The 15,043-nt window shown below is 36.9% G+C and overlaps 3 protein-coding genes across 3 annotated transcripts; 2 read left to right on the top strand and 1 right to left on the bottom strand.

Annotated features, from left to right (window-relative positions):
- Positions 1-4,524: 4,524 nt before the first annotated feature.
- LOC108836890 (E3 ubiquitin-protein ligase UPL6) lies at positions 4,525-12,451 on the top strand. The gene is made up of 26 exons (XM_056997076.1): positions 4,525-5,836; positions 6,058-6,158; positions 6,273-6,400; positions 6,719-6,830; positions 6,979-7,159; positions 7,285-7,464; positions 7,650-7,832; positions 7,931-8,012; positions 8,141-8,256; positions 8,365-8,660; positions 8,790-8,886; positions 9,132-9,272; positions 9,370-9,453; positions 9,560-9,646; positions 9,828-9,968; positions 10,058-10,183; positions 10,306-10,404; positions 10,639-10,706; positions 10,814-10,880; positions 11,035-11,205; positions 11,308-11,397; positions 11,526-11,606; positions 11,697-11,770; positions 11,859-11,930; positions 12,021-12,110; positions 12,231-12,451. The coding sequence occupies exons 1-26, from the start codon at positions 5,678-5,680 to the stop codon at positions 12,295-12,297; spliced, it is 3,093 nt and encodes a 1,030-aa protein (XP_056853056.1). The 5' UTR covers positions 4,525-5,677; the 3' UTR covers positions 12,298-12,451.
- A 447-nt stretch (positions 12,452-12,898) lies between these two features.
- LOC130502301 (stress-response A/B barrel domain-containing protein HS1-like) lies at positions 12,899-13,704 on the top strand. Its single transcript, XM_056997075.1, has 2 exons — positions 12,899-13,098; positions 13,351-13,704. The coding sequence occupies exons 1-2, from the start codon at positions 12,923-12,925 to the stop codon at positions 13,532-13,534; spliced, it is 360 nt and encodes a 119-aa protein (XP_056853055.1). The 5' UTR covers positions 12,899-12,922; the 3' UTR covers positions 13,535-13,704.
- Positions 13,705-13,827: 123 nt separating this feature from the next.
- On the bottom strand, positions 13,828-14,444 carry LOC130502300 (pectinesterase inhibitor 2-like). The gene has a single exon (XM_056997074.1). The coding sequence runs from the start codon at positions 14,442-14,444 to the stop codon at positions 13,902-13,904; it is 543 nt and encodes a 180-aa protein (XP_056853054.1). The 3' UTR covers positions 13,828-13,901.
- Positions 14,445-15,043: the final 599 nt, after the last annotated feature.

The raw sequence follows: 15,043 nt of genomic DNA, 5'->3' as shown, positions 1-15,043 counted from the left end.
CCATTTAATTTGGCAGATCCGGTATACGCTCTTTTAGGGATGGGGTTGCCGGTCGAACCCGCCAACCGAGATTTCAATTTTGTTTTGGTCAAAAATATGATCCGCACAACCTACAAACAAATAATTTGTACTGGCACCTGCCCATTTAATTTGGCAGTTATCAGCGGGTTATAATTTTTAAAAAATAATTATTTAATTTAATTATTATAAAAATATATTTATTAATAAAAATTATATATTTTTAAAATTTAAATTTATTTTTTAATTACCATATTTTTTTAAAAAATTACTTTTCTTTTTATTTTTAAAATACTTTTTCGGGTTGCGGGTACCTACAATCCAAAATCTACCAACCCGCACCCTTCCAAATAAATATTCATAATCCGCTTCCGCAAATCGATTTTTTTCAAATATACCCGCCTTTTGTACCGGAAACTAAACCGCAAACCAAATACATCCAAATTTTAAAATAAAATTATTATGCCACAAATATTAATTATATTTAGTTTCTAAATAACTATATATACTAAATACTATTTATTAATCAAATTACCCAAATATTTTTATCCATAAATTTTAAAACAAAAGTTGGCATATTTATTTATTTATATGTAAACATAGTAATATAAATGCTATTAATTGTTATTGATATATATATATATATATATACATAATGGTATGAGGCATGGGAATCAAAGAATCAAATATCTTTCTTTGTTTAGATATATAATTAATGTGTACGTGGTTTATTTCTACTCAAAGTTGGATTCCAAAATTATAGGAAGTAAGAGATAGGAAAATGTTATAAAATACAAAGCCTATATAATTACATGCCAAATACTGGTGGTTGTTATTAAAAAACATGGGTTTATAAGTTGAACAAAAATATTTTCCTAGAATATAGGAAGGAGAAGTTTTAATAAACTGAAAAATTACGTGTAGGTATTGGAGTATATTTATATATGATTAATGGTAGTTAGTTAGTAAAAAGTAAAATTTAAAAAGTGAACTCAACATGATATCAACTGGTCATGCTCAAGAATTAATTGAATAGATACCTAAAGAGACTTTACAGAACAGAATTTGGGGAGTTTTTATTTTGATTTTATAAAAGGTTGATAATATTCAAATAATTGAATGTTATGGTGGAGGTACGTTCTATCACGAAATGATTGTGTCTGCAAGTGGACAATGAAATGTAAATAAGGGTTTGCATCATGTTTACCTCCTTTATTCGCAACGGTACAAACATAGCATTGAAAGTTTTGGAAAAAAAGTTTAGATGATATTTTTCTTGGAATTTTTATTTTTATTTTTTTTTTTGTAGAAAGGCTTTCAAATTAAAATATTAAAAACATACAATGTATGGTTGTAACAACCATAAAGTTTGAGAAAGTATGATGAGACATGTCTCATATTGAACCAAGCATTAGCTTACAAAAGAGAAGACTTATGATTCATAAGCTTAATGAAACAAGAGAAGAATGAAACTACTATGAAGATGGAAGATAGTTCCCGCGGCCTCGACGACCCCTTTTACCTCTTCCTCTTACCGTTTTCCATTCCATATCTTGAAACTTTTGAAGTGGTTTTATTGGTCTTCCACCTCGAGACATGTTGAGGTTTGCCGTAACATCACTCATATACCCTCTTTCATCATCTTGCTCATTACAAGCAATTTGAGTAACACAAGGGCTGCCATGTGCAGGAGAATATGGAGGGACCAATTAATTATCCGTAGAAACCAAGTTGGCTTCGGGGACAATAATAGGGGATGGAATATCTTCCATAGTAGTAGTTTCAGCTGGAGCAGATTGTGAATCTGCTAATGGTGATGTAGTGAAAAGAGAATTGGAGCCATTGGCTATATGTACCTTAGAGTAAGTGAGGTTGTTTACTGGAGTAGAAGGATCCTTCGGCTCAACACTTGGTTGTGATTGCAAAAGTACTGAAGACGGTTTCAAAGTCTGTACGAAAAGCTCCTCTCCTGCTTCTTCAGTTGAGTCCAATTTTGATTCCGAGATTCCAGCTTGTAACACCAGATCTGATGCAACAGTAGACTGAGCTAGAACTTTTTCCAATTCAGGGGGATCACTTCCAGCGGATGTATCCTCATGTGTGGCATTTTTATCCACATTCAGTTGAACAGTGGGAAGCAGACATCGTTTCTCCTTGTGTCCCAAATGTCCACATCTGCCACAAACACTTGGAATCCATGTATACTCAACATCCACCAAAAAAATATTACCTTGTTTGTCATCTAAGGCAATTTGCTTTGGAAAAGGTTTGTCGAGTTCTACTTCAACCAACAACTTTGCTTCTCCTAAACAAGTCGGATCTAGTCGAGGTTTATGAGTCTGCATAGGCTCACCAAGACCAGAGGCTACGTGGCTGAGACCCAACCTTGAGTAGCAACTATCCGGAACATTTTTAAGATTTACCCACACTGGTATCGTTGATATCTCAGGAACTTTGAATGAGTCGACTGATTTCCAAGGCGAAACAAATAACAAACAGTCATCAACATGCCATACAGCTCTTTGAGTTACCCAGTGACGAGTTGAATCATGAGGTATATGAAACATGTAAGAGGAATCACTCAGCTTCCGGCAACCTATTCTACAGGTTCGACCCCACAGCCTATTCACCACAGCATGAATTAAACCCCCAGGAGGAAGAGAGCAGCGATGAAAATGGCCAATGATATATTCCTTTTTATTCTCTGGTCCTAAGTGAAGCACCTGAGAAGGAATAGTTACCTGAGGCGTTCCATCAAGTCGAAAAGTTGGTGTGGCCGCTCGATAGAGGTTTCTAGCAGCAGGGTCCATTCTGGCTGCCCATGGAAATCTTAATGTTCCATCCTCTTTAAGTTCAGGGACCGGGATCTTCTGAACCGGCATACGGGGGAACTCTCTTACAGCATTTGGACGGTCTCTTTTTTTCTGAGTTGGCCGTGTTCCATCAGAAAGTGTTGGCCAGAAAGAGTCAATAAGATTATTAAGATATTGCGGATCATGACCACTTGGTGTTGCAGGCGTTGGAGGCGTTGCAGGTGGAATAAAAGCAAGTGGTTTGGCCCAGGCTCCAATCGAAGGAACAAAGGGAGCTGTTTGAGAATCAACTGGTGTATCTGGAGAAGTAGTAGTTATCGGAGGGAGACCAGTAGATTGAGGTGAGCTCGAGAGTGGAGCACAAGTGTTCCTATCATCTGCGTTTTCCGGTTGGCTAGTAATCTCTGTTACATTACCTCCGGCCACCTCTAGTAATGGTTCAACAGCAGAGTTTTTTTCCTCTGTTTTGTTTTCTGAAGCGATATTTCCGGCCACCTCTAATTCATTGCTCAGTACCGGAAGTGTGAAAGACAGCTCTGACCCAACAACCGATTCTGTACCTGTCGATTTTTCCGGCGGTGGAGACTCCATTGACCAGCGACACTTAGATGGCCAACGAGGATCTGGAGTGGCTGTGGGATGATTAGTCTTCGAGGACGAGGGGTTATTCTTCAAAGGCTGAGCAACATCGTCGATTACGTTTTGTAACGGAGGTTTCAGATCCATGGCGACGAGAGCAGGAAGAAGGCGAAGCTTAGTGAGATGGAAACCTTGAGAAGAGACGAGACCGGATCTGGAACTCGTGCTGGGCGACGCGCTCCGGCGCGGCGACGATAGGGACAGAACGCCGGCGAGCTTTTTAGGGGGAGAGGAGAGGAGTTACGGTTTTGGAATTTTTATTTGGGTGCAAGCTTGTTATGTGCCCTCTATGTTTCAAGATTGACTTTTCACAAAATAACAAAATACTATATGTTTCCTCTTAGAATGATTTTTTTTTAATAAATAAACTTATATAGTTTTACTACAAACATCAGTTGAAGTAGAAATCATTAAACGTAAAATTGTAATAAATTTGTAGAAAATAGTAGCATGTTATTGATTTCCATACTTCCCACTCTCAACTAGTTAACCATACCCTAATCTTACATATATACAATCCATTATCGTTGATTTAACTAATAAATTATTTTTGAACGACTAAAAACATTTGGAGCCGAAAATTTGTAACTTAATTAATTATTTTTTGAACGACTAGAAAATTTTTGAGCCGAAATTTGTACATGTCCCTAAAACGAAATATGTACCATATTAAATTAATTTTCTTTAGATGATAGACTCTTTCTTAACCAAAATCAAGTATATGCCTTATTATATTCCTATTAGGTGATCGATTTTTTTTTTTTTTTGCCAAAATGCAAACTCTTCATTAGTAAGTTAACTAGTTAACTATGACCCAACTAATCATCTCTTCGAATTTAATGTGAATCCGCACGATACCTAATAATCCAATAATCATAATGATTTCATATACTATACTGCATGTGTTTCTTTTTTGGGTTTATTTGTTCTCATGAATCATGATGATCATTGTACCACCATTATTGATATGCACAAACATACATATACATAAACGTGTATATAAATGGAACGGACATGAAGAAGAAGGATGGGGCAAGATGGTCAAACTTTTATACAAGAATGGATTACCTACCATCTTAACATGGCTCACTCATCCAAAGGATTGACATCCATTCTTTCTTGTCATTATTTATTTTCTCCACTTTTTTTTGCTTTAGTGTTTTTTCTCCTAATCCTTTGCATGTGATATACTGATATTCCCACTTTGTTTGTTAATACGCTAACTATTTGAAACTAGCAATTATGATGCTACTAACATTTAGTTACTACTCATCTCGTATATATATTTACACTAAATATTTGTTTGCGAGCGTGTCTATGCTTAACCACCAGAGGCAGAAAGGTATAAATGAAATAATTTTCTGTGTTATTTGTTTGTACTTCCATCTTTCTGATGAAGCATGCATCTCGGCTCGTTTTATCAAAAGTTTCAACGACCCAAATTTGGTATAGCCCAAGCATGACCAGTGACAACCCGAGTTACCTTCTACTGCTTTTAGTTGTTATAAGTCTTATTACGGAAAAACTGAAGATCATAAACAAGTTAAAATATGTAATGTATACAGAATGAAATTGAATCAACTATTACAGGCTCCGTAACATATATCCTCAAAAGCTAATATCTGAATGCACGCACATCTCTCTATCTAAAACTACTGTGGAGACTGAAAAACCTTGTGTATGACACCTTTTATGGTATAATCAAAGTTGATGTTGAGCAAAAAAAAAAAAAAAACTACTTCTGTGAACTCTCTGGTCCTTAAATTCATAGCCATTTAAATCTTTCAATTCAATTTCAATAGAAAGCAATCTAAATTTTTCTATCAAAAAGGCTTTTCCCAACCCAACCCAACCCAACCCAACCCAACCCAAATTTTATACATCCTCTCAAGAGATGGGAAACGGCGTCGTATCAATCAAGAAGCTTCCGTCTTCTTCACAGAGTTTTTTTTTCTTTTTTTGTTCAGCACAAGTCGGATTGCTTCGTCCAGTCAATTTCTCTGCTAGATTCCTATTTGCACGCAATCATCCAAATTCGAGATTACCTCCAAACAATCCATCTCATCTCTCTCTCTCTCTCTCTCTCTTGCAACTCCACCGATCACATCCCTCGGCTCAATCAAAGCTTACACTTGAAAAATTTAGGTTATCGGAGCTTGAATCCCGTAACTGTTAGTTAATCCTAGGGTTTAGCTCCAAACCATACCATGTTCTTCTCCGGCGATCATTCGACTCGAAAGCGAGTCGATTTAGGTGGCCGTAGCACCAAGGAGGGAGATGCTCGCAAGGTTCTTGAGCAGACCAAGGTTGAGCGCAGCCGTCGTCTCCTACAGAAGCAGCACAACTCCGCCTCCCTCAAAATTCAGGTCCAAAATTCTTCAATTCAGACTGTGTGTGTGAGCAATGTAGAACGAAGCATATGCCTTTAGGTGAATGTTTGAGCTTAAGTGACTTGTTCTGTTATGTGGACACACACACACACATAGAGACATGTGTGTTTGGGCTAAAGATAAAAGCTTTTTCAACGTCCATGCTCATTTTGTTATGAGTTAGGTGCTGATTAGTTTTTTTTTTTTGGGGGATATAGAAGTTCTTTAGAGGTAGAAGATCAATGGCCATTGAGCGCTCCAAGGTGAGACGTGACTTCTGTGAGACCTATGGGGATATTTGCCAGAATGTTGTTGATAGGTATTTTTGATACTACTTTTTATCTTTTTTTTTTTTTTTTTGGTCTTAAAATTGTTTACTTATTGTCTTTTGAGTCTCTTTCTACTACGTTTTTTTTCTCTCTTCTGCATTCAGGCATTGCTTTGAGCCGGGTTCAAGTTTCCTCCGTCAGTTTCTGTTTTTCTTCAAGGCACAGAACTCGGGGGATTTTGTGATGCTTGCGGAGACGTGTCGTTTACTGCGGAATTTTGCACACAGCACTGGTATTTTTCAGTATCTAATGCATGTTTCTTTTGTTGATACATGTTTGGTCAGTTCGTTGATGGGGTTGATTGATCAGTGTGCTTTAACTCTCTAGGCAACTCTTTATGTAAGAGGAAGCATGGCCCGAGTCTTCATTTTTCTTAATTAGTGATTATTTTGTGTATCTTATGAGCTGTAAATTAAACTCTCCCGTTTGCTGTTTCCATCCTCACAGATATACACTCTATTATTATTTTTTAACAATCTTTCCTATAGTATCTTCCTAATAATGTCTGGGCTCTTGCTTAATGGTATAAGAACTTCTCATCGTTTTACAGGTGACATTCTAAGCCTTTTCTCTGGCTTGGACTACTCTAGTGAGCATAATATGGTGGATTTTAGAGTAAAGAAACTTGCATTTACCTGCATCGAGGCTATACATCAGAATAGGTAATAATTTCTTTTGGCTATCTCTCATTTGTACAGCATATCCAAGCAAGGGCCCTTCTGGTATCAAACTATGATCAACTGTTGTTTTCTCATGGCGTTTCAGTTCTGTTATTGAATTTTTAGTCTTGCGTCCTTATGATTTGAGCAGGGAGCGTTTAAGGGATCAGCTCTTAGTTACTCCCGAAGAAGCTAACATTTCAACAGCTATCTTGATGGATGCAATGTCGTTGTTGCTAGATCCTAAGCAGCCTTGGGTCTGCAAAATAGTTAGTCATCTACAGAAAAGAAACATATTCGAACTGGTCCGAGAAATTGTGACTACGGCTAAGGTAATCTCCAATGGCTCCCCACGATTATCCACCACCACCTTGTTCTTCTGATTTACGGCACATTTTCGGATTGGTTTTACTTAGTTGGCAACCTCTCCTTTTGAAGCAATAATTGTTTGTTGCAGGAAGACCGAAGAGGTCCGACTATTAACGGCAGCATCCTTTCACTAGAAAGAGTATTGGTCCTAGTAGTACCACATGTTGGCCGTGAGCCATGTTGCTGCTCTGATGATCCACGTTGGAGTTTTTCATCTATGATCCTTACCGTACCCTTTATATGGCAGCTCTTCCCAAACTTGAAAGTGGTTAGTTCCTGAACCCATGTTTTTAGTCACGAATACACTAAACGTAACATATTCAGTTTCATCTTAGGCTAAAATGATAGCTTGTCTTTTCTTACCTAGTTTATGTTTAACACTTAGCTAAATATCATCTTGCCTGTCAGCATCTATTATTCAAACTTTGGTAAGCTCATAGTTTCATGGTCCAGGTCTTTGCCAACCCAAGTCTAAGTCAACACTACATTCACCAAATGGCTTTCTGTATCCAAAAGGATACCCATGTTCTCCCAATAGATACAAACACAGAATTCCCTGGTTATGCTTGTCTTCTTGGTAATACAATGGAAATTGCAAACGTGGTCTTGTCAAAGCCTGAATGTTCATTGGACATGGTAGGTATAAATGCAGTTTATTTCTTTATAAAAACATTGTACTCCCACGTCTGTTTGAGCCTAACGCAAGCTTTCTCTTCGTTCTTTATTTTGACCAGGCAATTGACATTGCATCAGTTGCAACTTTCTTATTGGAGACACTTCCTGCTGTTAAGTCATCAGAAAGAGAAAGCAGACAGAGTATGGCATTTTATTCTTTTGCATGGCATTGTTTTGTTATTCTTAAGTTCCTTTTCCATTCTGCTCGTAGTAGTTCCTCATGAATTTGATCTTATTCTGAAATGGACATGCACTTTTTCTTGGTTCAGGCTCTTGTGAAGAAGATGATATGTTGATTGACGATGTACAAGAATTAGTCTTGAATAGGACTCTGGAGCAGCAGATAACCACCAATGCTCTAGACTCACGTTTTCTTCTTCAGTTAGTATGTACCCATTCCCTGTCATATGAAACCAAATAGAGTGTTATTCTTCCTTTGGATCAAGTGATAGCTTTAATTTTAACCTAATATATTTTATTGCCAACTATGCAGACAAATGTTTTGTTCCATCAGGGTTCGGTTGGTACGCAGTCATATGACGAAGATAAAGAAGCACTAGCTATTGGCACAGGCAGTTCTTTTCTGTATGCAGCATTCAACACTCTCCCTCTTGAGCGAATAATGACAGTTTTGGCTTATAGAACCGAGCTTGTAGCTGTGTTATGGAATTATATGAAGCGATGCCATGAGAACCAGAAGTGGTCATCCATGCCTAGTGTCCTAGATTATCTTCCAACGGATTCCCCGGGTTGGCTATTACCTCTGGTCGTCTTTTGTCCTGTTTATAAGTAAGGTTTGCTTGATTTAATATCAAATTTTCTGTAGTATTACTTGAAGGTCACTCGCTCGTATGAATATTAAGTAAATGAGGGTGGTTTAATACTTAAATCTGTTTTAACATTGTTGTCACTGATCAGGCATATGCTTACGATAGTCGACAATGAGGAGTTTTACGAACGAGGAAAGCCACTATCGCTACAAGATATCAGGTTACTCATCATCATTCTCAAGCAAGTAAGTTTTCCTTTGACGGATCCATTAAGTAGTCTTGTAACTTTGATGCTATGAGTTTTAGGAGATATGAAGACACTTGCATAAAATTTAAACACGCTATAAAAATTTAAGACGCAATTACGTAGGCCTTAGGTGGCGGTGGTTTTTCTGCCAATCTTTTAATAATAGTTCTACTGATCTCACCAAAAAAAATAGCATCTGATAGGCTATGCATTTAATTTTTTGTGTATGCTCGTTTATTCCAGGCTTTATGGCAGTTACTATGGGTGAATCCACTTACGCAACATAATTCTGGGAAATCTGTCTCCAACGACCTCTCAAAGAAGAACTCTGTGGGATTGATTCAGAACAGGGTTGGGGTTGTAGTCGCTGAGTTACTTTCACAGGTCAGTGTTCACTTTATAGATATTTTTACTCAGTCAGTATAACTTGGGGAAAGTAATTACTCATTTGATTCTCTTTGTTGATGAAATCTTTCCGCAGTTTCAAGATTGGAACAACCGGCAACAATTCACTTCCTCGAGCGACTTTCAAGCTGATACTGTGAATGAATATTTTATCACTCAGGTGACGACTACTCCACTTCGACTTTGTTAATTGTCTGGTCTTACTTATCTTGAATGGTTTGGTCTTAATTTTTCCCTACCATTCTGATATTGTTTCCTTTCTCCAGGCCATAACGGAAGGTTCAAGAGCCAACTACATACTGATGCAAGCTCCTTTCCTGATTCCGTTTACAAGCAGAGTCAAAATATTCACAGTGAGTGGTTGTTAGGGCGTGTATATCTGGTGATGGATTGTCATTTGTTGGATTGAGGAACCTAGGTGTGCTAATTAACATATACTTGCGTGAGTAATCTCGTTTAATGGGAGAAAATATTTTTTACTTGTCGCTGATTGCTTTGCTGCGGCTGCATTTATTTGCTGAATATTATTTGTAGACACAATTAGCAACGGCGAGGCAGACTCATGGACCTGAAGAAATTTTTACTCGAAATCGGTTCAGAATACGAAGAGATCACATCTTGGATGATGCTTACAATCAAATGAGTGCATTGTCAGAGGATGAGCTCCGAGGACCAGTAAGTTCTCTCTCTTGCCAGATATTTGTCTTCAAGCAATTGCCTATTCACAATGCAAAATGCACATTTTCTTTCCTGTGTCGCTTTAGATTCGTGTGACATTTGTCAATGAACTCGGAGTTGAGGAAGCCGGTATTGATGGTGGTGGCATTTTCAAAGACTTTATGGAGAAAATTACCCGAGCAGCCTTTGATGTGCAATATGGGTTGTTTAAGGTCGTATTTCTAGCTCTGCTCACTCAAGTTTTTGTGGATTTCATAATTTACCACACTTCATCATGTTTGCATGTAATCTATCTGTAATTCTTTATAAAAATCTCCAACATACTTTCTTTCAGGAAACCGCTGATCACATGCTTTATCCTAATCCTGGATCAGGAATGATACATAAGCAGCATCTCCAGTTCTTTCATTTTCTCGGCAGTCTTCTCGCAAAAGTATGGTATTTGATTGCTGGCCTTAATGTGAAAGTCGTATAAGTCACCAATCTTTCTTTTACTAGTTCTTCTCGCCTAAGTATTCATCATGTAAATAGAATAGTTGGGGTATAACTGTTTTGATGCTTTCATATAGATTTTATTTAGTTTGGCCTTTTCTTTTCTCTCTATTGAAGTTGAATTGCAACTGTTTTATAGGACTCATGAAATGTTTTTACCTCTATCTTGTTGCAGGCTATGTTTGAAGGGATTCTAGTTGATATACCATTTGCAACGTTTTTCCTCAGTAAATTGAAGCAAAAGTACTATAAATTTGATTTCTACCTTCAACTTCCTGTCAATTCATTTGTTTGTTATCCCGTGTAGACCTTGTGAATATGTCGTAAACCTTCTATTTTTCTGTGGCTAGGTACAACTATTTGAACGATTTGCCCTCTCTGGATCCTGAGTTGTATAGGCATCTTATATTTCTGAAGGTTGGTTTTACTCACCATTCTATTTTCCTGTTTCTTTGTGGAACCGAGAAATAGCTATTTGCATATTCATGTTCCTGGTTGTTTTTCTAAAATGTTCTTTTGAGCTCTCCGTCCACCATGTTTATGAATTACAGTTATAATATGATACTTGCAGCGTTATAAGGGTGACATATCAGACTTGGAGCTTTACTTTGTTATTCTGAACAATGAATATGGAGAGAGAACAGAGGAAGAGCTACTTCCAGGAGGAAAAGACATGCGAGTCATAAATAAAAATGTTATAACTTTCATTCATCTGGTTTCCAATCATAGGTTAAACTTTCAGGTACCCGGGAACCACTTTCCCCTCGTCTATCTTACGCATACTTCAAGGGTATCCTGTAAAAATAATAGCTTTTTATACATTCCATTTTTTTTTGTACTGTAGATACGCCAGCAGAGTTCTCATTTCTTGAGGGGGTTTCAGCGACTCATTCCGAGAGAATGGATAGACATGTTCAATGAACATGAGCTCCAGGTGGCCATCGATAACTATGCTTTACATGGTTAAAAATAAAAATTGTTATTATGCCAGCTTTGTTAATTGTTTCCTCAAAGAGGATATGAAGAGATGGATTTTTACCGTTTGTGGGGTTTGGTTTGCAGGTTCTCATATCTGGTTCAGCTGATAGTTTGGATATTGACGACTTGCGAGAGAACGCCAATTATTCTGGAGGGTACAACGCTGTGAGTTGTTCTTTTTCCTTGTCAGCCAAGATGACATTTGGAACGTTATTGTTATAATATATGATTACATCGTTGTTGTGTTCTTGACAGGGACATTATGTGATTGATATGTTCTGGGAAGTAATGAAAAGCTTCTCAACCGAAAACCAGAAGAAATTCTTGAAGTAAAGCCAAGTTCACCCAATTATATACCATAGGAGTGTCTTTTTTAATGAGAGGTAAAACTAACATCTATCATCTTTTTAATTTCAGATTTGTGACGGGCTGTTCAAGAGGACCACTGCTAGGTTTCAAGTACTTGGAACCTGCATTCTGTATACAGAGGTAACCAAACCTTACACAGACTCTCAAAATCGTGCTTTTGGGCTAGTAACAGAGTGTGTATGAAAAGATCCCCAACATTGTGCGGTTCAGGGCTGGTGGTAGCGTGAGTAATGAAGCAGTTGATAGACTACCGACATCAGCCACTTGTATGAACCTTCTTAAGCTTCCACCCTATCAAAGGTTGGTTTGTCCTCGCTCATAACACATCATCTCAAGAAAACTGCATCATGTCTCAAATAAAATCACATTGGAGAATGAGATTAAACTTCCTTTTTATTTTTTTTTTGTCGAATGATGCAGCAAAGAGCAACTGGAGACCAAATTGATGTACGCCATAAGCGCAGAAGCAGGCTTTGATCTGAGCTGAATAGCTTTTGTGAGTTTTATCACTCGGAGAAAAAGATTGAAGACAACTAGAAGAGAAGAATCGAAACCGTGTTTGTCTTCTTTCTTTTTTGTAATATGGTAGGGATGTTTGGTAAATATATCTCGACTGCATAATAATACAAAAAAAGTTAACATTTTGGCTGGAGAATAAGCGAACCAAGTCATCAAATTTTGAAAGCAAACCGAACTCAGATAACCGGACTCAAAACATACTGTTGAAATCTCGTACCAATGACATTTGGAAGACACCATAATTTGACTATGAACTTATCCGAAAATATTCAAATTAACAGAAAATTATCCAAAACAATCGTAATCAAATTGAAACCGAAGTGAACTTGAAATTTTCTCAGGTATTTGTCGGTTCTAAACATTATTATCTAAACCAAATCGAAATTGGTTAGCGAAACTGAAATAGCTGTGCTGTGCATATGTATTTTTTTTTTTGTCAACAGCTGTGCATATGTATAATTTGTTGCTTTAATATCTTTTTGATACGGAAAGTAATAATGCGACGCTTAGTGCTTAACATGTTTTATTTATAAAGTCTTACGTAGATCAGATCCAGACCGTCCATTTATATAAACTGCAACATATGTAGATAGATGAGAGAGAGAGCAGTGAGCAATCGCAGGGAGAAAATGGAGGAAGCAAAGGGACCTGTGAAGCACGTTCTGCTTGCTAAGTTCAAAGATGACGTCACTCCAGAGAAGATCGATGAACTTATCAAAGGTTACGCTAATCTCGTCAATCTCATCGAACCTATGAAAGCTTTCCACTGGTAACTTCTCTGCTTTTTTTTTGATCTGATTAGTTATTGAATTACTGTTGTTATGAGCAAACGATTTATCCCCAAAAAAGATCTGAATTAAAACCGTTAGGGCTTAATCTTACCATCTACCAGATATGATTTTGGATAAATGCTAAAACCAAACTTGATTGAATCTTTGTTAGAATATGCTTTCTCATGTCTTTACTGATTCTCATTGGTTCTGTCCTGAATATTAAATTCATGTAATTAAAAAAATTGTAGGGGAAAAGATGTGAGCATAGAGAATCTGCATCAAGGTTTCACACACATCTTTGAATCCACGTTTGAGAGCAAAGAAGCTGTAGCTGAGTACGTTGCTCATCCTATTCACGTTGAGTTCGCCACCATGTTCCTAGGCAGCTTGGATAAAGTGTTGATCATAGACTACAAGCCTACCTCTGTTTAAATTCGTCTTCTTTGTGTGATCTTTGTTTGTAATAAAGTATGTTCCTTTTGATGTATTTGACATTGGTTAATTTGTCTGCCTTCTTACAATGTTTCTGTCAATCTCTTTATTTTTCTTTGTATCAGACAATGTGTGTAAAAGATCATTAGTGTTTTGCTTGTTTTCTTTTATGGTTTGAGTACTTTGTCGTCTCTTAATCTCTTGTATTTTTTTTTTATCAATAATGGTAATAGAACAAAGGTGCACAAAAAAAAAAGTAATAGAACAAAAAATAGGGAATTAGAAACTAGGTTCTCTATTGTGTCTATGTAAACATACATGTATAACTGTTTGATGTAGTTGTCTGAATCGCAAGCCCTTTCTTTAATCACATCATGTCGGAGATGACAAGAACAATGTCACAAAAATCCTCAAAATCATCTTTGTAATAGATAGTAGGTTTAAAAAGCTTGGGAATTGACGGATCAGCTTTGAACTTCGCCACGCGATCTTGACATCTTGTAGGACCTAGCATAGCTGCTGAAACCTTGTTTTTCAAACCTGGACCATCTCCTGATCTAGAGCTCTTCGTAGCTTCACCGAGACTTGTGATGGTATTCTTGTACAGCCTCGCGCACGCGGTGGCTTCTTTCTCCAAAGCAGGGTATGGTCTCTTGGCAAGATTCTCATACCTCGTAACACCTGTTATCGCGGTTATTTGTGCAGAGCCGAGAATGGTCGTTGCAAACGTTTTAATATCAGCAGCTGAAGTCTTTGTGATTGATTTCGTGTAGTTTGTGCAGAAGAATGTGTTTTTTGCTTTACCGCAAATTGCTTTTATGTCTGGAGGTTTTGCGTTTAAGGAACCAATCATTACAAAAAACATCAGACAAGACACAAGAAGGTTGTTCATCATGTATGCTGTCGCCATCTTTTGTTCTTTTTTGGTAAGAGTTATTGTCCATGAGGTTATATATTTATAGATGGTTGCGATTGATTGCTTCCACTAGAACTATCAATAGAAGTTACTGGACAGGATTGTTGCTGTTTCTGTTTCTTAGTTATACCACTAGTTCTAATAAATGATAGAGATTTTTTTTTTTGCTATTTTTAGAAATAATGTTAAGATAAGTTTTCTTGTAATGCAAGAAAAGCCCATTTTCTCTGAAAATCCCTGATCAGCTCAAGTATAGTGATCAAAGTACCCTTTTCCCAGTGCCGTGCGAGCACTTTGGGAGGCCTAAGGCAAAGTTTAAAGAATAATTTTGTTTATAAATTTTAATACAATATTAATAGTTTAAAGTTTTATAACACATACTTTGTAATAAAACATAGATAAAATCTCTTATATAAATGTTATTTTTCTGTATTCACAATTTTTTTATAAATTTAAAAATAAATCTAAATCATAGAAAAAAAATTGTGGAAAAACATAAACTTTAAATTGAAAGAAGCTATAATATACCAAAATAGAAAGGTTGCTAGAAATGAAAATTTTAATGAAAACAAAGATGAGGATCAAACTAAAGT

Source organism: Raphanus sativus, unplaced genomic scaffold (assembly GCF_000801105.2).
Source record: "Raphanus sativus cultivar WK10039 unplaced genomic scaffold, ASM80110v3 Scaffold0491, whole genome shotgun sequence".
Classification (NCBI taxonomy): Eukaryota; Viridiplantae; Streptophyta; class Magnoliopsida; order Brassicales; family Brassicaceae; genus Raphanus; species Raphanus sativus.
This window is presented reverse-complemented; position numbering and strand designations above follow the sequence as displayed.